Source organism: Oryctolagus cuniculus, chromosome X, assembly GCF_964237555.1.
Source record: "Oryctolagus cuniculus chromosome X, mOryCun1.1, whole genome shotgun sequence".
Lineage (NCBI taxonomy): Eukaryota > Metazoa > Chordata > Mammalia > Lagomorpha > Leporidae > Oryctolagus > Oryctolagus cuniculus.
The window spans coordinates 30,850,921-30,874,056 of record NC_091453.1 but is presented as its reverse complement, the minus strand read 5'-3'; the positions used below and the strand labels follow the sequence as shown (position 1 = coordinate 30,874,056).

Genomic DNA, 23,136 nt, shown 5'->3' with positions numbered 1-23,136 from the left:
ATTCAGCAAATCATCTCATTTCATGGGAAATTCAAAGAACATCTCTTAGAATGGATTAGCGCATCCAGTGGTGGGAAAGGACATAGTAAAGGTGATTGGATGGCTTTTGGGGTTGATGCGTTTTAAAATGATTGGCTAAAATATAGGGTCCAAGCCGCTAGGGTGTACATGCCAAACTGCAGTTTTTGGGATGTTATCAGTCACCTTAACTGCCTGAAAAGACACCTGGAACTTCAGGTATTTCCCTGCTATCTGCTGATTGGCTGTTGCTAGGGGGGCTTATTGCAAGGGGAGTTTATTTCTTTCTTCTTTTAGGAGCTTTTGGCTTAGGATTCAGGGCCTGGTCAGGCCCGAGTTACAGGATGGTAATGTGGTGTTTTTGTAATGTGTCAACTTGGCCATGTTGAACTACATTTCCCAGAATTCCCTTCCCTGTATGTTTCCGGTTCCAATGGCTCACAGAGAGATTGTACTGGCAAAGCAGTGGTCCATCGGCAGCTCCCCCGTGGTGGCTTCTCTGCTGGCTCTCCTGGTTGATGCAAAGCGGCCGCTGACCCTGCAGCGGCTCCACCTTCCTCCTCTGACTCCTGGGCCCGGTTAGCTCCATACCAAAGAACTCCAGCTTCTGCAGGATCCTGCGCCATCAAGGTTAGGGGAAATAAGAACTGATGCGGGTTCCAGCCAGGCCTCATCCGCTCCAGCTTGTGTACAAGGGCGCAATCTTGACCCCCAGGGTCTCCTACTTCGCATCTGTCTTTCCTTCCCCACTGTCAGTCCTGTGGACTTCAAGCTTCAACATGAAGCCTTACAGAGACCATATAGCCAGATGCTGTGACTGTATAAGGTTAAAACCATGTAAAACTAAAAATGCGATTTTGATTCTCTGGTTGAACCCTGACTGACACAGGTGATACAACCTCAACAGAAGGGCTGACGGGGAAAAAGAAGTGTGGCAGCCCCTCTCCCCAGCCAAGTATGAGAGTTTTCTTGACAATTCAGGATTCTCTCTGGGCCTTCTGGACCACAGGGCCTTTGCATAGCAGAAGTCACTGAGCTCCTATGGACCATTCTGCAAGCTTGAATGCTCAGATGAGTTGTCAGAAGCACTTGACTTATTGGCTTTTGACTGAAAAAAACGAAGCAGCAGAAAAGAGGAAATCAGCAACCCATAGAAAGAAATGGCCCAGTGGAGAATTAGGACCAGCCTTAGCATACCTGAATCGAAATGACAGACCATGAAATAATGTGTTTTACTAGGCGTCAGCAGCGCTGCCTGCCCCAACCACCAGCTGAATTGCCTGCCACAATGATTATTCCATCTGGCAAAGTGAACATCGTTAGCAACCCACAAATGCTTCCGTGGCAAAGCCCTAGGGGCCCTGGAATGGGGGGAGATGGAGGATAGTGTGAGAGGAGGAAAGAATGACAGAGCTTGCAGTAGGAGGAGAAAGCCAGCTACCACGTCCACCAGTAGCGTGAGCCAACGTATTGGTGACCCTATGGAAGAGGGGCCATGATCACCACCAAGTGAGCCTCTGGCTGTTGAAGATTTCACAGCAAGGGGCACAGGGAGGCAAGAGAAAGCAACCCTGACCCAGGTGGGAAGCAGCGAGGGTCCTGAGCCACCCTGCTGTAGTGGCAGACAGCACGGCTGAACCCACGTGGTCCTGGTGAGGCTGCAGCTGGTGGTCCAAAGCTCGGCGCTGTGCATCTCAAACTTGGGAATACCCCCAGGGAGCTTGTGCCTGTGCTTAGCGCAGGGGACAGCCAGCCTGGAGCAGGGTCTGGGAATTTGCATTTCTCTAAAACAATGATCTTTCCACAGAGGGGCCTGAAAGTGATATGCAGGGTGGATAGGCAAGGATCCAGAGTGAGATCAGGGAGACTTCCTGGCAAAAAGTAGGGCAGGGCCACACACACACACACACACACACACACCAGGCTGATGAGAAAGTAGGGAGGGCAGGGCGCATCCAAGAGGTGTGGCATCCGCCCTACTCCTGATGATACCCATGGTTCCTGGAGATGCTTGGGATCCAGTTCCTGCACTTCAGGACAGATTCCCAGGCAGTACTGGAAAGAGAGGCCCACCAACAAAGCTACAAGTTCAACACAAGAAAGCAGTGAGGCCTGGCTTCGGACTCAGGTTGGCCTGAGTTTGAATCCTGGCTCCACCCCTATATATGAAACCCTGGGTGTGTTTCTCAACCTCCTGGCATGCCAAGAAGTGTGAGAATTAATGAAGGCAAAGCACACAAAGCACATGGCACCGTGCCCAAAACAGAGTGAGCATGAGATTAGTTTAGCTTTGTTTTTATTATCATCCATATCGAAGGTTATAATATAGCAAAATACAGGTGCGTCACCAGAAAGGCCCCCTCTTTCTGTTAGGTCTCGGTGAATCTCGCAAGCCTGCATTTACCCTGATAAATTCACCACAGTCCAGAGTTGGAGCCTCCATACTACTTGTAAGGCCATCACAAAACACACCAAACACTGGAGTTAAGGGAAAGGTTTATCATAGGGTGGGGGAAACTCAGCAGGCCAGAGGGAGGAGGCGAGAGAGAGAGAGAAGGAAGCGGGTCCTATTATACCCTTTGCCAGGGGCAGGGAAACAGGAGCAGCGAATCCCATTAAGGTGGGGATGGAGCTGACACCTGTGGTTGGCCATTGGGCTTAGAACCAAATCTTACTGTGTAAGGTGGCCACAGGGGCTAGAGTCCAAGATGCCATCCGGGACATGGAAGGCGCCATAGATACAATGGCACCATTTTTTTTAATTTTATTTACTTGAAAGACAGAGTTACAGAGAGAGGTAGAGACAGAGAGGTCGGTCTTCCATCTGCTGGTTCACTCCCTAGATGGCCGCAACAGCCGGAGCTGTGCCGATCTGAAGCCAGGAGACAGGAGCTTCTTCCGAGTCTTCCACGTGGGTGCAGGAGTCCAAGGACTTGGGTCATCTTCTACTGCTTTCCCAGGCCATAGCAGAGAGCTGGATCAGAAGAGAAGCAGCCGGGACTAGAGCCTGCGCCCATATGGGATGCCGGTGCTTCAGGACAGGGCTTTAACCTGCAGCAGCTGGCCTGGAGAGGCGAGGCACTGACAAGGGGCACCAGAAGGTATTGGAGAGGCAGAAGAGAACTCCATGCTCTCAGAGTGGTTCTTAGCTACACTTCTTTTTTTTTTCTTTTTTTTAAAATATTTATTAATTTATTTATTTGAAAGGCAGAGAGAGAAGGAGAGGCAGAGAGAGAGAGAGAGGTCTTCCATCTGCTGGGTCACTCTCCAGTTGGCCTCAATGGCCAGAACTGTGCTGATCTGAAGCCAGGAGCCAGAGCTTCTTTCAGGTCTCCCAGGCAGGTGCAGGGGCCCAAGGACTTGGGCCATCTTCTACCGCTATCCCAGGCCATAGCAGAGAGCTGGATCAGAAGTGGAGCAGGCAGGACCCGAACCAGTGCCCATATGGGATGCTGGCACTGCAGGTGGCAGCTTTACCCACTACACCACAGTACCGGCCCCCTCTCAGTTACACTTCTGATAACTTCTCTCAACCCCTTTGCTCCTGAGAGAACATCCCATCAGGGCTCAACCCAGAACCACCACAGAGTAGCAAGACTCTAAACAGAAGCCCTGCCCCAGAAAAGGATGTCACGTGGAGTTGGAGAACCTGCCTTACACAGAACCAACTTTGGGAGAGCCAGGACCATCTAGGCAAGGTTCACATCCCTTGCCCCACCCCACCAAGTCTATTGAGTTTTTAATTGAATGTGGTTTTAACACCGATTCAGCCCTCCAGGGTGTGTTCTCCACACCTAGCAGATCCAAAACAAGTTCCCAAAACCTACACCCACTCCTGACTCATTTCTCCTCTCTGCGTCCACCCTTTGAGCTTGTCCTTTCATCCGGTAACTGAGTAGCAGGGACCCTGACTTGTGGCTCTCAAAGCAAAATTGAAAGGATTTGGGGTCTGGCACCTGGAACAGAGGGTGAGCTGTTCTGGATGTCTAAACTTCTAAAATCATCCGAGTAGTTTCCCCCAAAATAATCGCTGTGCTGACCAGACATTTACAGAATGAAAAGTTAACACAACAAAAAGTTTCACATTGTGTCTGGTTTCAAAGAAAAAAAAAATAATGAGAAAGAATGTGAGGGAGAAAGGAGGGGAGGAGAAGACACCCACTGGAGCAGAAAAAGAAGCATGAGGTGTTTCCCTTAATAACATGAACCAAACTGGAGTTGTCATGGTTTTGAATACAATGCAGCTTGAAGGAATGTTCAGTAACTTCTGGCTTAATTATCCAGAACAAGTGAGACAGTTATTGAATTGCCATTGTTTTCATGATGACACATTGATTAACTATGATACATGATTAACCTAAGCCCCATTTCACAAGCATATTTAACAACTAAATCATGGAAAAGGTGTTCAGATATGGAGCTGGAAGGTAACCCACAGTGTTACTAACACTAGCACTTTCTCCCTGGGTGCTAGTTTACTCAAAGTGAAAACTCATTTGTTCAAGAGTCTCCTCCACCTTCCAAATCCAGCTGGCGAGGGCGGCCTCCTTCCTGAGACGAGATGACTTCCCATCTCAGAGGGGAAAGCCATGCTTCTGAGCTGAGATTTTCTTTCTAAGAACAGCTTGTGTTCTTTTCTGCCACGCACTTATTTCTGCTAAAAGAAACAGTCAAGTGCATTAAGTAGCGATAAATCTTGGGGACTTTTGAGCAATATGTGCTTTGAGAAATGGACAAAAGTCATCCAGAAGCAAGTAGAACCATTAATATGGGAAATAAACTTGATGATAATACCACGAGCCTTCAGAAAAGTCATGGGGAAATGTAGATTATGAAAAAACTCTGCATGGATTTCAAAAAATATTTGCACCAAAATAAGCTTATCTTTGAATTCCATTTTTCCAAGAACGTCTTGAAATCCCCTTATTGTCTATATAGGAGCCTGGGATGTTGAATGTTTTGAAAAGGCTCACACAAATTATATTCCTTGCCATTCCTGTACGGTAGAAGAAAAGACACCACCAACCTCCTTTTACAGAGGCAAAAGCTGAGTCTCAGTAGGTCCAGGAGTCCAAACCTAATGTACTGTTTGCCTTCATGCCTCAATAAAACCACGTCTCCGGGTTGGTAGGCTGTCTTGGGAACAAGAAGCAAAGACTTAGTGAATCCACTCTCTGGAAAAGGAGCTTTTGGTGAGGTCATCCCTGGCCCAAAACTTGGCATGGAAGCTTCCAGTGGCCAAGCCAGCTCTGGCATCCAACAATCAGGCCTCTGGTGCTTCCGCCCCTCTCTCGTGAGCCCTCAATCATCATGGCATCATTGCTTCTTTCCATAGCTCTGTCCCATCTCCTCTTCCTCAGATGGATCCAAGTGTAACTTCAAGAGGAAGCCAGAATAATTGACCTAACTCTTCACCAACATTCCATTGGCTAGAACATTTCACACTAGGCACCTCCTATCTTTCATAGATAACCTCAGCCTGCTTCCCTGAGCAGACAGCCATGGGAGAGGAAGCTTCAACTAGAAGGGAACAGAGGGAATCAGAAGTTCCATGGCTGGTTATGGAAGGCAGAACTGCAATGTGGCAGTGACAACGTTCATGTCACCATGATGGTGACAATGATATCTGCCATTTACTGAGTGCAGAACATGAGCCTCTCACCATGCCAAGCCCTTTGCATACAAGACTATGAAGCTTGTAAGCTGAGTCTATGATCAAGTGCTAAAAGAGTAGCAAGACAGGCCATGTAGAGAATTCCACCAACTTCTCTGTCCTTCTACCATGCAGAAATGGACTATTTGGTAGCATGATTTCTGGCATTTTTTCCTGGTTAGAATAACCACAGGGACAATCCTAGTATTTTCCTCCATCCCTGATCCAATATAAGAAGTGTAAAATGGAGGCATTGAGGATTCCACCTCTCCTTTTGGCTCATGGCCCATCGGGGTTGGTAGGTAGACCTTGGACAGTCAACACCTGTCCAGTGGCATCCTGGCATTCTTCTTTCTTCCTGAGCCCTCCTTGCTCTCTGGTAGAGAAGTTCAAACCTTCTGAGAAGGCAGAACAGAAGGCAGACCTCTGTGATGTGACCTGAGAAGTCAGCAACTCCATCTCCCCTCCAAGCATCTGCGATTCCCCCCTGAAGATTCATTCAGTTGGTTTTGAAGGCAGGGTGGTTTTCTGGAGCACCCTTATTATATGCTACATACCTCTGTCTTCAAGAGTAATTTGCTGGGCTTTTATCAGCCAAAACCTTCTGGGGACAGATGACAGCTGTCTGAGGATTGATGGTGAAGCCATCACCAAGAGTCTTAAAGTCTTTCCTCTCCCAACATGAATGCACAATCATTTGTATTTGTGTCCAAAATAAAGGAAGAAATTGCCTAGGAACTTCTTAAGATAGAAAGCCAGATCATCCCTCAATTCCTTATCTCCCATGTTCCCTGGACTTGCCTGATAACAAGGATGTACTGGGACACCTGCCCCAAATGCAGAATTCTAGGCCTCCCAACCCATGTATCTTGAATTTCCAGGCACACACCTAGGGAATCTGTATTTTTGTAGCATTCTTAAGGCTTCAATCCTCAAATTTGAGACATATTGCCAAATTCTAAAACACTGATTATTTTTTCCCTCTCTCTCTCCCCATTAAATCATTGTTAATGCCCTACTGAGATTCAGGAGTGATAAACAGCACAATCTTGAATCAATCACTTCTGGTCCTTATTCTCATCTGCAAAATTGGAGCACTCCCTAGATCACTTGATAACAGTCTACCATTTGCACTCGCCAGTGTGGGTTGTGAAAATTAATGTCACATCATTTTCCACAGGCCTTTTTTCAATAAGCTACTTAATTTCCAGTAAAATCTCTTCCATGACAAGAGAGAACTAAAGGCCCCAAACCCCTGGGCGTGCAGAGGTAACACCTGTAAAAAGGCCTGGCATAGGACTCAACTCTTAGAACTCCTGAAAGCTTTAGCCTCCTTCTCCCAATGGTGTTGTGCCAACTATGTTTCCAAATGGCAGGCACTGAGGCTTCTACCATCAGCCCCCACGTACAGCTCCCAGAAGTCACCAATGCACAGGACCACCAGCATGGGCAAATTTTGCACAACACTCTCTGATGGCATATGATCAACTCCAAAATCCAGATTCTTCCTGGCGCATTGTGATCCCCTAGATGGGGCTATCACTTGGCCTGCCCCCATGGGACAGAACATGAGAAGGAGCTAGGGCAATTCGGACAAAGAGCCACACGGCTTTTTAAGTTTTGTTCTGCTCTGAAGGAAACTCTTCTTGCCCTTACTGATAGGCAAATGCTCCTAGCTCTAGCTTTGCGAGAGAAACAAGAGCATAGCTCTTTTACTTTTAAAGGTCTCCATCCAGGTCATGAAATCATCTGTCAAGACAACTTAACTTTTATGCTTCCATTCTGGTAAGAACCCTTTACATGAGGACACTGCTGATGGCTGGTGATGCTTTTTTGAGCAAACACACTTGGGGGTATGGATGAAAGCCAACGGAAGGTCAAATGACTTGTGGGTGTTATGACTCCTGACTCAGATTTCATTAGAAGCTTCAAGGGTGAAAGAAAATCTAGATTTCCATCTCAGTTGGCTGTTCATTTTCACAAGGAATATTTTTTCCCTCAGCCAGCATATCAGGCAGAATTCTATCAGAAAAAAAAAAAAACAGAACCAGTAGGAGATATGAGGAGGGGTCAAAGCATTCGTGGAGAATGGAATTAAAATGCAAATTAAAATTAAAATTCACAAGCATTTTCCATGAACTTTTTAAAGCCCGTGTGTGTGTGTGTGCACGTGTGTGTGTGCGTGCGCGCAGATTTATCTCAAGGAATTAGCTTATGCAAGTGTGGGGACTGGCAAGCCCAATATCCATAAGGTAGGGTAGGAGGTTGGAAATCTTGGGATAGGAGCTGCCACTGCAGCCCACATATGAAGTTTCTTCTTCCTCAGGGAAATCTTGATGCTGTTCTTAAGGCCTTGCACTGAGTGGATGAGGCCCACCAAGATTGTGGAGATACTCTCCTTGACTTAAAGTCAACTGATTGCAGACTTCAACCATGTCCACAAAACAGTTTCACAGCAACACCTAGATCAGGATTGGATTCAAAAACTGAACACCCTAGCCTCACCAAAGTGCCACATAAAGTTAACCCCATAGCAGCATATCACTCAGTTTTACTACCTGTTTTCCAGACTGTTAGGGATTATGATACAAAAAACATGACAACTATTCTCAGGATCACCTAACGAAAGGCCTCTTAGGTGACATCCCTGCAAGACAAAAATCCCAGTCGCTAGCACCTCAGTGAAGACACTGACTAGCTGGTTGGTTCCCTAAGGGAAAAATGAGGAAACAGAGCAGAGCAGAGAGAGGGGTAGCAGAGAACCAGGGTTTGGTTTTCTTTTGGCCTTTCTTTGAAAGGCCTAAGTTAGGCCTGTTGCCCATGAATGCTGAAGTGAGCAATAACTTAGAAACTCCAAGGGAACACATAATCCCCCAAATGGAAAATGGGGATTATGAGAAAAACTCTGCGGGGATTTCCAATATTTTTGCACCAGAAGAAACATTTGTTTCCTCGAACTTTCTGAAGTACCCTTGTATTGGTTTTCAAAATGAACCATGATTTTATCGGAAATGGTTGGTTTCCCGATTCTGTTTGCTGCTGCCCAATATAAGTGTGGACTTGCACTTGGCCAGCACACACAACACAGAACACAAGCAGACAGAGCCTCACTCTATGAGTGGGACTTGGGGAGCAGTCGCCTCCTCCATAAAGGGAGAGAGTGGTACAAATAATCTCTGAAGGCCTTTCTGGCTACAGCTGCAGAGACGGTTCAGAACCTTCTAGCAATTCTACCAGTAACAAACCTCTCCAAAACGCAGTGGCCGAAAATAACAGGAAGCATCATTTTTCCTCATTAATATTCAATTTGGGCAGGGCTTGGTGGGGAGGGCTCACTAAGCTCCACACCGTATCCACCAGAGTTATTCCAGAGGGCATGGAAAATTCACTTCCCACATGGCTCAATCCCCTCTGTGTCCACAAATACAGTCTTCTTTTTTTTTAAGATTTTATTTATTTATTTGAAAGGTAGAGTTACAGATAGTCAGAGGGAAAGACAGAGAGAAAGGTCTTCCTTCTGTTGGTTCACTCCCCAGATGGCCACAACGGCCGGAGCTGTGCCAATCCGAAGCCAGGAGCCAGGAGCTTCTTCTGGGTCTCCCACACGGGTGCAGGGGCCCAAGCACTTGGGCCATCTTCTACTGCTTTCCCAGGCCACAGCAGAGAGCTGGATGGGAAGAGGGGCAGCCAGGACTAAAACCAGCGCCCATATGGGATGCCGGCGCCACAGGTGGAGGATTAACCCACTGCGCCACGGTGCTGGCCCCAACAAATACAGTCTTAATATGGTGCAGTCCTCAGCAGACAAGCTGCAAAGATCGGTGGGTGAATGAGTGAATGAATGAGTGAGGGACTGCCCTGACACAGCTAATGGCCACTCTGCTTGGTTCCACCTACCTCTCAACTCATGTACTGTCGCTTCCAGCTAGAAATATGCAACTTGGAATAACTCAGTCTGGCTAAAGATCAGTATTGCCATCTGTAAAATGAAGCAATAGCAGGTCCTTGTGTGGAATAAATGAACAAATGCACTCCTCCTTTTTATTGTTGTTTTTGTTATGATCAGTTAGTGTCCTGCCTCCCCCAGGGGTATTTGCATTTAAGAACTGACTCTTAAAAAAAAGTAAAGATTTACTTAGTTATTTGAAAGGCAGAGAGAGAGAGAGAGAGAGAGAGAGAGAGAGAGAGAATCTTTCATCTGCTGGTTCATTCTCCAAATGGCCACAACAGCCAGGGCTGGGCCAGACCAAAACCAGGAGCTAGGAACTCCCCATCCAGGTCTCCCACATGGTGGGGCAGGGCCCAAGCACTTGGGCCATCATCTGCCGCTTTCCCAGGTGCATTAGCAGGGAGTTGCATGCCAGCGATGCAGGCAGAGGCTTAACCCACTGTGCTACAACGTGAACTCCCAAGAACTGGCCCCTGGAAAAGAGAAGAAGCCATTCCTTACTCCCCCTGTCCTCTAGCCTTCAATGCTCATCTTTAGTAGTGGAATTTCAGGGCGTGTCAGACAAGACTACCAGAAGCAAAGAGGCTTTCTCATAGCCTCAAATCATCTACCATGGTTTCCAGTCCATGGGAACGGGGTTAGGAGGCCCTATTACTGAGGAAAAGGCATGTTTAGTGGAGTCCAAGCCACTGGGTTCCAATCCTGAATCCAGCTCTTCCAGCCATTACCTACACGGCAAACTTCCAATTCTTCTGTTCTATCTGAGGCTCCCTATAGCACCTCCCTGCCAGGTATTGGGGAGGAGTAACTGAGCCACTGCAGGAGAGTGGACACCCTTTCTGTAGACCAGACCCGGGCCAGGCTGCAGAGACACAAGTCAGTTGCCCGAGGCCACACAGCTGGTGGTTGCCGGAAGCAGGATGAACTCTGGTAGACTGGCCCCAGGGCCCTATTCCTAACAGTCTCCCCCTTGTGGTAGGTTCTGCTTGCATTTGCGGAGAAAGATGTGGGAGAGGGCTGGAAGAAAATAAGTTTTGCCCCAAGAACACAGCAGCACCCACATAGCTGCTGGGGTAGAGCACCGTAACTGTGAGATCAAACCTGGGGGAAGCAATGGCAAGCTATTGGGGGAGGGCGAGCGCATCTGACGAATTCAGCCTGCGAGCAGCTCCCTTGGGAGGGCAGAGTGAGGGGTGCTCCGACTGCTTGTTCCAGGAGGTCCACTTTCCCACTCTTCCCTCCCCCGGCACAGTCCCCACCCCACTCGCCAACCTCAGGGCCTCTCCCACCAGCACAACCTGCCCGTGCCCCCTCGTGCCAGCCCCCAACAAGTGCTCAGCACGCTTCCTCCTCCGGGGTCTGCCCGCACCCCGTGCCCACAGGGCCTGCCCAGCCCCCTCCTGCGTTGCCCGTCGCAGCGACTCCTGGACCGGGTGGTGCGGCGCTACGCCGAGGTGGCCGATGCCGGCAGCATCTTCATGGACCACTTCACCGAGCGCGACAAGCTGCGTCTGCTCTACACGCTGGCTGTCAACACTCACCCCATCCTCCTACAGGTACGCAGCCACTGGCCCCCAGCCCTCCAGGTGCAGGGAAGTGGGAGGTAGGAGCAGGAAAAGCAGGAAGGGTAGAGAGAAGAAGAGAAAGAAGAGAGAAGGGAGAGGAAGAGAAGGGGGAAGAGCAAGGTGCAGGTAGAGGACAGAGAAGCCTGGTGAATACTGGCCAGAGGGAAGCGGTTGAATGCACAGCCACAGCTATCATTTAATGAGCACCTGCTATGTTCCCGGTGTTGCTGCACATTCAACATCATCATTCATTTAAGGTTCCCAGCAGCCTACCCGGAATGTTATGACTGTCCCCTTTCCCGGATGAAGTAAGTAGGACACTGAGATAAGAGGTGGCTTGGCTGACGTCACTTAGTGTCAGGCATGAGCCAGGTCCAACCCAGATCTAGAGCCGTCTGCCTTCGGAGGCCAAGCTCTTTCCGCGCAAACCTCCCTTGTAGCATCGCCATCAGAAAGGCCAGAGGGAGACAGACGGTTGCTGTCTGTCCTACACTCCCGCTGTTCTCATCTTGCATGGTGGCAGTGGTGGGCCCTCGCAACCCCAAGGCCTGGCTACTGAGACTCCCAGGCTGGGGTCTTCCAGTCAATGCCTGGCTCTGCCCAGGAAGAGGTGGCGTGGATCGGAAAAATGGCCGTGCGGCTGCACATGTCCACAGCGCCAGCAGGCCTGGACCTCGCTCAGAGAAGGGAGTCTTCCAGAAGCTCACGGAAAATTCATGCTAGAAAAAAAAAATACAGGCATGGACTTGTACCCAAATAAACTTATATTTTGATTCCCTTTTGCCACTAACTTTGTGAAGTCCTCCCATAATAGGAAAAGGTAGAGAAAACCTGAAGACTCCATGGCTGTGGGCTCCTCCTAATGTGCCAAGCAGCTTAATATGGGCCAAAGGCCACAGTAATTCACCACACCGGGCAGCTGGCTTTGATTTTTTTAAGGCAGGAAAACAAGGTGTGTGTGGTGGGGGTGGGTGAGGGGAGTCTGAGTATTTATCATGCCTGTTATGTACCCTAGAGGTTAAAGAAACACCATTCTAGACAAAAAGCTGCCGCAACAAATAGTCAAGAAAAAGGCCAGCAGGGTTTCCACCCCTCCTTTTTTATTTCATAAATTCACAAAGTTGGAGCTGTGACAAGGAGACAAAGGACAGAGGCTGGAGCTGTGCCCTTCTCTCGGCCAGTGTTAAGCTGCGTGGAAAGTTCCAGACCTTTGAGAAGCATCTGTGAGTCGGCAGTTACCCCACCAGGCAGATTCACCCAGTGCTGGCCAAAGTGACACTCGGGGCCAGTGCAGAGCTACCCCAAACTTCAGTCCCTTGAAGGGCTGCCCTATTCCAGGACCTGGTACCTGTACCACTACTCTGAAAAATACTCTTCTCTGTAAATCAGCCTTGAGTTGACCCCGTATTATTTTTCCCATAGCTTCCTTCTAAGCATCTCAAACACCAGTCATGTGTTTTGCAATTGCACAACTCTTAAAGCAATCATGTCTAAAATCTGGGCCAGTCCATTAGCGTTCTCCTACCCTGCTTGGAGATACCCTGTTGCAATGCAGACTACTGCACAGAAATGAGAGCACCCTCCTCTTTCCAATCTTGCCACCCACAATGGAATAAGAAAGCGAAAGGGGAGAGGACAGGAGTATTGCCACATTCCAAAGGGTATAAAAAAGATGGAGAGACACTTGGCCGAGTGTTTTGCAATGCAGGATGCCTGTGCAAGGCTGATCTTTCGGTGTGCTCTTGGTGAACAGCAGAGAGAGAGAGAGAGAGAGAGAGAGAGAGAGAGAGAGGCTCCTGAGATTTTTTTTTCTCTAATTGCCTCCTCCTTCTGCTTGGCAGATCTTCCCCGGGGCCGAGGGATGGCCGCTGCCCAAGTACCTCGGCTCCTGTGGCAGATTCCTGGTCAGCACCAGCACCAGACCACTGCAGGAATTCTACGGTGCACCCCCAGACCAGGCAGCCGACCTCGCCTACCAGCTTCTCAGCATCCTGGAGTCTCTGAGGAGCAATGATTTGAACTACTTCTTCTATTTCACCCATGTTGACGCACGCACGTTTGGCATCTTTAACAACGGGCATCTGTTCATCCGGGATGCCAGCGCACTGGGCGTCATCGACAAGCAGGAAGGTACTCAGCATGGGATGGCTGAGCAGCTGTCAGAGAGGAAGTCAGGGTGACAGGAGCTAGGGAAGGGGTGGCCTGGGGTCACAGTCCTGTGCCTTTTCAGTCTCTGCAGCATAGTGAGAGCCACCGAGGTTTGGCCAATGTTGGATGTTGTGTACAACATGCCTCATCCCCCCTTGAATTTGTTCCAACTCCATCTCCAAAGAGGAAATGGACTTGACCTTGTCTGTTAAGGGCACTGCGCCTCGTGGTACAGCCCTGATTGCACCCTCCCAGGGTAGTGCTGTCATCCAGTCAGGTCTGGGTGGCCCATGTGTGGCCCAGCGACCTACCTTGACCCTCCACACACACACACACACACACACACACACAATTCCCCAAACCATCTCCCCCTCGGCACTTTTCTCATCAGATGAGTTTAGCCCTGATCTAAAACTTAAATATCGGGCTGATTCATCGGTACATTTTGCAATACATTTTGGCACATTTTGTTTTTAAAAAGCATAGAACCAAATGAGGTATAGGAGTGAATCATGTCTTCTCACTACGTGCAAAGGCCCACCCAGCATGCTAAAACTCTTCAAACTTCCCAGTCTCTAACATGCCCAAATTTTCTGAGTCCAACAATAAGACAAAGGATTTTCTTCTTCAATTTCTGGCTTTGTTTATACAAGAAGGCCTACCAAGACAGACAAATGAAACCGCACTTACTCATGTCCTGATTTGCTTGTATTAAAAAGAATCAAATTAAAACAAATGAGGCAAATTCCAGAATATTCAGGATATGTAAATCATTGAAGGTCGCTCTCACTACAACCACTGAATGCACAGTTTTGATTTCCTGGTGTGTTTTTTTTTTTTCTCCTGCTTTTTATTTAAAAAAAAAAAAGCAAATGAAATCAGTCCATCAGTCCTAATAATCTCTTGAGTTCCCTAATTTGGTCAGAACAGCAAAATAACAATAGGCGTGTGCCCTCGACAATTATAAACCCAGCTTCTAACAGGAATAAGTAAGTGGGTTTTCCAGGCTCAGGCCTCAACTTGTTACAGCAGAGAGCTTTGTGTCCCCAAGCACTACCTCTACTGGGGACAGGCAGATGCTGGGAGACTAAACCTCTGTGCCCAGCAATGCCCAATGGCGGAGCCCTGCCCCCTGGGGAGAACAGGTTGGAGGGCGGGTCATGATCTCCCTCTCTCTTCTAGGCAACCAAGCCACCGCCAGCGCCGCGGAGAATAAGGACATTTTTAGCTGCCTGGTTTCCGGCTGCCAGGCCCAGCTGCCCTCCTGCGACACCGTCCCTGAGAAGCAGAGCCTGGTGCTGGTGTGTCAGCAGCTGCTGCCGCCACTTCTCCAGGGCAGGTTCCCCTCCCCGGTGCAAGAGGAGATAGACGCTGCCCTCGCTCGGTGTGCAGAGGGCGCCCGGCCTGACCCGGAAGTCCTCAGGGCCGCCAGTCACCTGAAGGAGCTCCTGAGGCCCCTGAGAACCTGTGACCCCAGATTTGCCTACCGATACCCAGACTGCAAGTACAACGAGAAGTTCTGAGGAGCTGGGGTCTCGCAGGTCGTGGGGAGCCGTGCACCGGGCCCACCATTGCCCTGGTTGGACGGCTGCAAGGTTGAAGGGAGCAGCGCCATTGTAAACACTGAGAGAGGCACACATTCACTTCCGGGGCACTGAGGAATTTGACCCACCCGTGGAGAGTGCTGCCATTCCACCCAATTGCCCCCCCCCCCACTGGGAGAGGCGCACATTCACTTCCGGGGCACTGAGGAACTTGACCCACCCATGGAGAGTGCTGCCATTCCACCCAATTGCCTCCCCCACTCACACTGGCTGGACCACCACAGCAGCACCAGGGGAGGGGGGCGCATCTGAAGACCCCAGTGTGGACGGACACTCAGTCGATGTTTTTGAGCCTCAGTTTCTCCTGTTCTGCACTAGACTCTGTGAGAATGAAACAAGACAAACATGAGGGGCCCGGGACACATGCTCATTACCACCCCACCCCACCCCACCCCGCCCCAGTGGTTTACAAAGCATGTTCCAGAAGCAATGACAAAGAGCCGCGCGCGGGTTCAGGAGGCTGGCGTCCTGGGAAGGCCGAGTGTGGGGAAGGCTCCCGCCACTAGCACTTGTGATTTAGGCAAGAGGGGCCGCCTTCCTGCTCCCCGTGTGCCCTGCCCACACCATCGCTGAGCGAGGAGACTGCAGGCCAAGGGGACATGCCATTGGGGCTCACTTCCAGGCCAGCCTCCCGGTGCCCTTCACAGCCTGGGCTAAGACGTGCTGGGGGGAGGGGCAGCCGCGGCCAAGGTGGGAGTCCAGGTGCTCTAAGAAGCCAGCTTAAGACAGAATTAAACAGGCCGAGACTTTTAGAGGAGATACCTGTGGGAACGGGGAGAAGGAGGGAGCTGGTGCAAGCCAGGAGGACCCCACCCCCACCCCGCAGCGGAGCAGAGAAGCAGGACGGAGAGGAGGAAAAATGGCTGCCGGGGTATTCTCCAGGCGAAGCCAGTCATCTGAGGAGGACCCCCACCCCCACCCTTTAGCATCCTGGCTGCGCTCATTGGGTGGCGGGAACTGCCCATAGGAAGCTTGGCCCCAGACCACTGGCAAAGATGGATTTCTGAGCTCTGCTCCCTGGAGCAGGGGGTCTAGGAGTGGCAGAACATTCTCCTTGTAGCCACAGCCACAGTCGGGGGCCCAGGGCCAGCTCTCTCCACTGTGCGCTCTGGTGCCTCTATGGACTTTCATTCAAACTTGGCCTTCGAGGTGACTATAAAACTGCATTTTCAAGGGCAGCCAATAGAGCATGTTTTACCCGCTGGTTGATCGGTGTGCTTTATCTTTCATGTATGTAGCCGCATGCTGGGTGGCTCTTCCTCTGTGTAGGTCATTGGCCCAGCCCTCACACAGTAGTAGGGACTCTTCTGGACTTGTCCCCAAGCTCCTGGAGCACTCTCTCCCCACAGGGACTTCTCTCTGCATGGCCTCTGGTCTACCTCTGAACCACCACCTTTCAGGTCGGATCACCTGACTTAACAGATGGGGGACGCTGAGGTCCAAGGCAGCAGAACCACGCGCTGGGAAAGTTCCAGATCTCCAGCTACCAATGCATGCACCTCTTGCTTTCCTGTTTGGCCTTGTACTCCTCAGTTCTGGCCCCTCCGTCACACTTTAAAATAGACCCCCCCCCCCAGTCCTGCTTTGTGGAATATTAATCAGTTGCTTTGGCATTTGCCCCTGGGCGACTCTGGCACCACCCCCAGGGCAACCATGACAGTGAGCTTGTGGAAGGGCAGGCTTAGATCACCTTCTGGCCTGGATGACCAAGCCTGCTTCCCACCGGCAGCGTCACGGTCCCTACCCAGCCAGTACCTGACCAGAGCCCAGGAAAGGGACCTAAGCCTCTAGACCCGCCACAGTGCCACTGACCAATAAGGAGTGCCACAGCGAGCCCATATGTTTTTCCATGACCAAAGGCTTCCGTTAATCCTGTGTGCAAAGTTACACATGATGAGGTCCCTGGGGAATCTGGAAATGACCCCTGCCTGGAGTCACTTTCCTCTAGGCCTTCTCCCATCTCTGTGCCCCCTGTGAGTACATCCAGAAGCAGGAGAGAGAGACCTCGTGCCCTACCTCCACAAGTCCCAGGAAAGAGCAAAGAACAAAACCACTCTGGCGTCCCCTGGGGGGGGGGGCTGCCGGGAGGTTTGTTTTGAATATAAATGATGACAAAATGCATATGTATACAGCTGTGTCCACAGTGCAGGCCAAGAGCTCCTGAGGGCAGACTGGGGGAGGCTAGGCCTATACTATGTGTGGGAATGGCCTAGAAATGATGGCCCAGCTGGAGGCTTTTCCAAGCCTCGGGAGGTCGCAGTGTCCCCTTTCTCATACACTTTCATCACACACCCCAAAGTCAGAGACCCCTAGGCGGGCACTGCCTTCAAGGTACTCCCCTGCCTCTTGCTCCCCATGGTGGACACAGAGCTGAGCCGCCCAGCCCCCCTGTCCAGCAGGCAGCCTCAGCCGTTGGCCCCTGTGGGCTCTGCCTCGGCTATACAGAGCAGCTTCACTCACGATCACACCTGTCCACAGCCAGATGTGACAGCCTTGCCACCCTCTGGTCCTCTGAGCAGCGATTCTGCAGGCAGTTCTCCTCCTGGAACTCCCCCAACGAACTGGTTAACACGGTGTTGGGTCTGCATGGCCTCTGCCCATCCTGCTCCCTCCACGTTCTTTGAACGGAGGTGGATAGCTATGAAACACACACCCCACCCTGTAGTGGGCTGAAGGGTGGCCCCCAGAATGATATCTCCACGTCCTAATCTCCAGAACCTGGGACTCTCACCTTAAAATGTGGCAAAAGCATGATTGGCTTAAGATTTGTGACAGGAGTTGGTGGCTGTACTGGTCCATTCCGGTTGTATGAAGAGGGAGGTTGAGAATGGGGTGATGTGGCCACAAGCCAAGGAACTCTGACCGTCCCCAGATCCTCCAGAGAGAGGCGCTGCTGACACCTTGATTTCAGCCCAAGGAAAGCAACTTCAGACTTTCAGCCTCCAGAACTGTGAGAGAATACATTTCTGTGATTTCAAGCCACCTGGTTTGGAGAAATTTGCTATAGCACACCCACAGTAAATTACACTGCAGTGTCTGCTTCCAGAGACCCCTAACTGCCCCAGTAGATGGTGATGCAGGAAGGACCCCGTGTGCGTGAGTGTGGGACGTGTCCATAGCCAGAGCTAAAGGCTGCCTTCCTCCACTTACAAAGTTCCATGGATGTGGGGACTTTGAAAAGTTTGTGGTGAAATGGAATCCAAAAATAAGTTTATTTTGGTGAAAAAAAAATTGTGAAATCCATGCCTAGTTTGCATTTTCCATGTCTTCAAAACACTTCTATGCAAGGATTTCTAGACTTTTTGCACCAAAATAAGCTGATCTTTTAATTCCATTTCTGCAAACTTTTTGAAGAATCCTTGTAATCTTTGAAGATCTATCTGAATACTATAGCCCAGCCCCCGGTGATATCTTTCTAAATCCTGTCTCTGAACTTCTGGACCACAGGTCTGTGTCCCATTTGAGGCTAATCTCAACAGTATCCCAGAGAGATCTGTGTCCCGCCTCCTCATCCAATTCATCATAGCAAGCAGCTGGGCATGGAGCAGATGCTGGGAAAGTGTTCTTGTTGACAATAACGATTGCATTCCCCAACCCTTTTCATTTGAGGTTGTCCATACACCATACTGGCCGTATACACAGTGACTTTAAAAAGTTAGTGGAGGGGCTGGCACTGTGGCATAGTGGGCTAAGCCTCCATCTATGGTGCCAGCATCCCATATGGGTGCCAGTTCAAGTCCTGGCTGCTCTACTTCTAATCCAGCTCCCTGCTTATGGTTTGGGGAAGCAGTGGAGGATGGCCCAAGTGCTTGGGCCCCTGCACCCACGTGGGAGACCTGGAAGAAGCTCTTGGCTCCTGGCTTCGGATGGGCCCAGCTCCTGCCATTGCAGCCATCTGGGAAGTGAATCAGTGGATGGAAGACCTCTCTTACTCTGTGTCTCTCCCTCTCTCTGTCTGTAACTCTGCCTTTCAAGTAAATAATTAAATCTTTTTTAAAAAGATAATATAAAAATATAACGCACTATAATCATCCTGAGACACAATAGATCGTGAATATGCCAATCATATACCAAGAATGGGCTCAGAATCTCAAGTGAAGAGTTTCCATGAGCTTGGAGGATGCCCTAGACATCTATATTTTTGCTGAACTCCTGGGTGAGTCAGTTCAAAAGATCTCTCTCTCTCTGTCTCTCTCTCTCTGTAACTCTACCTCTCAAATAAATAAAAAAATCTTTTTAATAAAAAGCTAAAAGATTTGTGGAAAATAAAATTAAGTTTGTTTTGACACACAAGAACTTTGAAAAACACACATCTGTAGATTCTTCAAAAAGTTCATGGAAATTGTATGTTGCAAAAAACTTACACACGAACTTCAAAATTTTTTGCACCATAACAAATTCACGTTTTGATTCCACTTGTCCATGAACTTTTTGAAGCACTCTTGCATAAGACACAGCCCCTTCCTAAGGATCAGTGTCTTTCCTTCAGTGACCAGGATACAGCAGAGTCGACACCCAAGTGAGTTCAGCCACAACAAAATCATTGTCATGTACTCACAGTCCCTAGGAATTTGATGGAGGTGTTAGAGTACATATTCTGAGTTTTGTCAGCCCCTGCCTTTTGGCCTGTAGGACTGGCTACATGATTTGTGAGATCCATAGCAAAATGAAAAAAAAAAAATTCTTAACAATCGCAAGACAAGGAGTGGGTGTCCGGCCCAGCAGTGAGGATACCCACTGGGTTTGAGTCCTAGATCTACCTCCTGACTTCAGTTTCCTCCCAGTGCAGACCCTAGGAGGTAGTGGTGATGTCTCAGGCAATCGAGTTCTGCCACCCATGTGGGATACCTGAATTGAGTTTCCTGCTCTTGGCTGCAGCCTGCCCTGATTGATGCTGCTCTTCCACGTGGGTGACAGAGACATAAGCACTTGAGCCATCATCTGTTGCCTCCCAAGGTGTGCATTAGCAGGAAGCTGGATTGGAAGCAGAGGCAGGACTTTAACCCAGGCACTCTGATATCGGATGCAGGCATCCCAAGTAACATCCTAACCACTGCTCCAAATGCCTACCCCAAGCCCTCCTTTTCAAACAAAGCCAGTTTCAGTGATTTGCTCCTAAGTGACAATTTTCAAGTCTCTTGTTTCCCAGTCCTCCCCTCTAGCATCTCACTTCTTCCTGTAAAAGAGCCCATGAGCATTTCCTCCAGAATTATAATAAATACTTCATTGGATTTACGTCCTTTTGGGTAAGAGCTACAACACTGGAATCATACAGATCTGGTATCAAATCATGACTGCCATTTACGGTGTACCATTGGGCAGGTTCCTCAACCTTTCTGAACCTCACTTTCATCGTCCATAAAATGGGGACACCAAAGATTCACTTTTGCAGGTTGTGGGCCTGTTTAACCCAATGCCTCTCAAGAGCCTTGCACACGGGGTGTTCTGTGTGTGAAGGGATATATAGGGAAGATATGGGGTGTCCCAGCAGAAAGGGTGCCACAAGCAGCCAAGATGAGCACAGCAGCCTTTTGGAAGGGACTCTGATCCCTGCCCCAAGTCTCTGTTCCAGCCCAGAGGAAGTACCAGGATGCCTCAGGCAACTAGACAGTCTGCTGTATTCCCTGCTTCCCCCATCCAAATGCCACCTTTCATTCAAGGAAGAAGGGTTGTTCATGAAGGTCATCTGGGTAGCCACTATGCTCGCCTCCCCAGCTTGGCCCTCCACCAGGCTCGGAAGGTAGTCCTCCTCAAACAGGCATGGTTGGGAGCCTGAAGTGCAGCTTGGCTCAGTCCTTGAAGAGAAATGGGGAACACAGGTTGGTGTGGCTGCCAGTTCATGGAAATGTGGCTTTTCTGCCCACTTCCAGCCTGTCACCCACCTGTATTGGCACAACAGGGCTCCCATGCACACAAGGATGCTCTCCAGTCTGTCCACAACTCTTTTGTGGCATTGTTCAAGGACGCTGTGGACTGTGTGGGAGGGTCAGTATACAGGCAGGGGACCCCTCTGTGTTTGCAAATATGATGACCCTCCAAGAAAATTATATTACAGTAAACAAACAGTGATGGTGGGCTAGGCAGCCTGTGCAAGTGGCCTGGAGTGCCTTGTCACATGTAAAGAGAGGAGAACATCCCTGTCCCACTCAGGTGACCAGACAATGGTCTCAGGCCTGCACCATGACTCTAGCAGCATAGCAGAGGGAGCATCAGCTCTGGAAATAGATACTTCTGCTTTCAGATCCTGCACCAGCTCATCTTGCAAAAATCTGTACATCAAAGTGACTCAGCATAGTCACGGTATCCATTGCAATCAAATAAGCAAATAAATAGTTTGCAATGAGTAAGCAAAGTTATTCATTGTAATTGCAAAATATTGGGAACAACCTAAATGCCTGTTCTTAGGAAAGAGATTGAATCAACAAGATCCAGGCACACCATGGAGTACCATGCAGCTGTAGGAATGCATACAGAACAGCTCTACGAACTGTTAAAGAGAGATTTTCAGGATACAGTGCTAAGCAGAACAAGAAGCAAAGCACAAAAGGGTATTGATAGGACGCTACCTTTCATATAAGAAAGAAGGGATATAAGGGAACATTGATGTGTCTGTTCACTTATAATGCTCTGAGTTAAGTGCTATCAAGATGTGAAGGCAGAGGCTGGCATTTGACACAGTGGTTGATAGTGCCAGGGTTTGTGTCCCAGTTCTGCTTCCAATCCTAGCTTTCTGCTAACCTGCACCATGGGAGGCAGCGTGTGATGGCTCAAGTAGTTGGGTCTCTGCCACCCATGTGGGAGACCCAGATTAAGCTCTGGGTTTCTGACTTCGGTCTGTGCCAGCCGCAGCTATCGTGGGCATTTGGGAAGTGAACCACTGGATGGGAGATCTCTGTCTGTCTCTATCTCTCTACCCTTTAAGTAAGTAAATAAAGTGGAGGTGATTTTATATCTCAATAAGCCTTATAAAACAGAAGGCATTGGGGGGCAACATTGTGGCTTAGTGGGTTAAGCTGCTGCCTGTGAAGCCAACATCCCTGTGGGCACCAGTTCAAGTCCTGGCTGCTCCACTTCCAATCCAGCTCCCTGCTAATGGCCTGGGGAAAACAGTGGAAGGTGGCCCAACTTCTTGGATCCCTGCACCCACGTGGGAGACCCAGAAGAAGCTCCTGGCTCCTGGCTTCAGCCTGGCCCAGCCCTGATTGTTGCAGCCACCTGGGGAGTGAACCAGCGGATGGGAGACCTCTCTCTCTGTCTCTCTCTCCCTCTCTCTGCAACTCTGTCTTTCAACTAAATAAAATGAATCTTAAAAAACCCAGAGGGAATGAAGCATGGTCAAGCTGTAAGTGGGAACGCAGCAGTGACTGCTCACGTTCTTGTGTTAACCAGGATGGGGGAGGTGTGGCCATTTGGATTCGAACAATGTTCATGTTGTTTGTGTTCAGACATGAGGACAGAGTAGCCTTGTTTTGTCTTGATCCCTCTTAGTTACAGAGTGGCCTTGTCTGATGTTGGCATTCTGGAAAATTGTTTACGTTCAAGGAGAACATGAATGTTGAGCTGTGAGAGCCAAGCCAGCTCCGAGCAACGCTGAGGACCAGGCCCAGCTGATAATGCCATGCCAGCTCCCAGGTGTCCCAGGGTGAGCTGTTTTTCTCTTTCTTGGTGGGACAACTGGTGAAACTCAAACAAAGGCCACAGATGAGCAAATAGGCTTTTATCCGTGTTAACCTGTTAGTTTCCATAATTGTACTGTGTATGGTTATGCAAGACATCAACATGAGGGGCAGTTGTGTGAAAGGTATAAAGGAATTCTGTATACTATTTTGGAATTTGTTTTGTAAGTTCAAAATTATTCCAAAATAAGAAGCTAAAAAGGAATTAAGTGCATGGAGCAGAAATTAGCTCGGCACCAGGCGAAGAGGTTGACATGTGTATTAGGGCTATATTGTAGAGAACAAAATACAGATCTCAAAACACTAAAGCACTGCCCTTGTGGCCAGATGGTCTGGACTATGAGAAGAAATACATGGAAACTGAATTGGACTAAAAGGAAGATTTGAGAGTCCCATTGGAGGAGTCCCCTAGGGTAGAGCTCATTGAGTGGAAGCATCATTGTTCGTGGTCTTTCTCTCCTCTTTTATTTAATTCCAAGTGGATGTGCCCATGCTGGAACCAGGGCTGCCCCCACCACACTGG

General features: G+C 49.4%; 1 protein-coding gene across 1 annotated transcript in view; it reads left to right on the top strand.

Moving 5' to 3' along the window:
* The window catches only part of DIPK2B (divergent protein kinase domain 2B), a 36,960-nt gene extending 20,819 nt beyond the window's left edge, over nucleotides 1-16,141 (top strand). Inside the window, exons 3-5 of the mRNA XM_002719877.5 lie at nucleotides 11,003-11,176; nucleotides 13,027-13,315; nucleotides 14,516-16,141. Of these exons, the coding sequence (XP_002719923.2) occupies nucleotides 11,003-11,176; nucleotides 13,027-13,315; nucleotides 14,516-14,856 (804 nt within the window). The 3' untranslated portion in view covers nucleotides 14,857-16,141. The remainder of the gene's footprint in view (nucleotides 1-11,002; nucleotides 11,177-13,026; nucleotides 13,316-14,515) is intronic.
* Nucleotides 16,142-23,136: the final 6,995 nt, after the last annotated feature.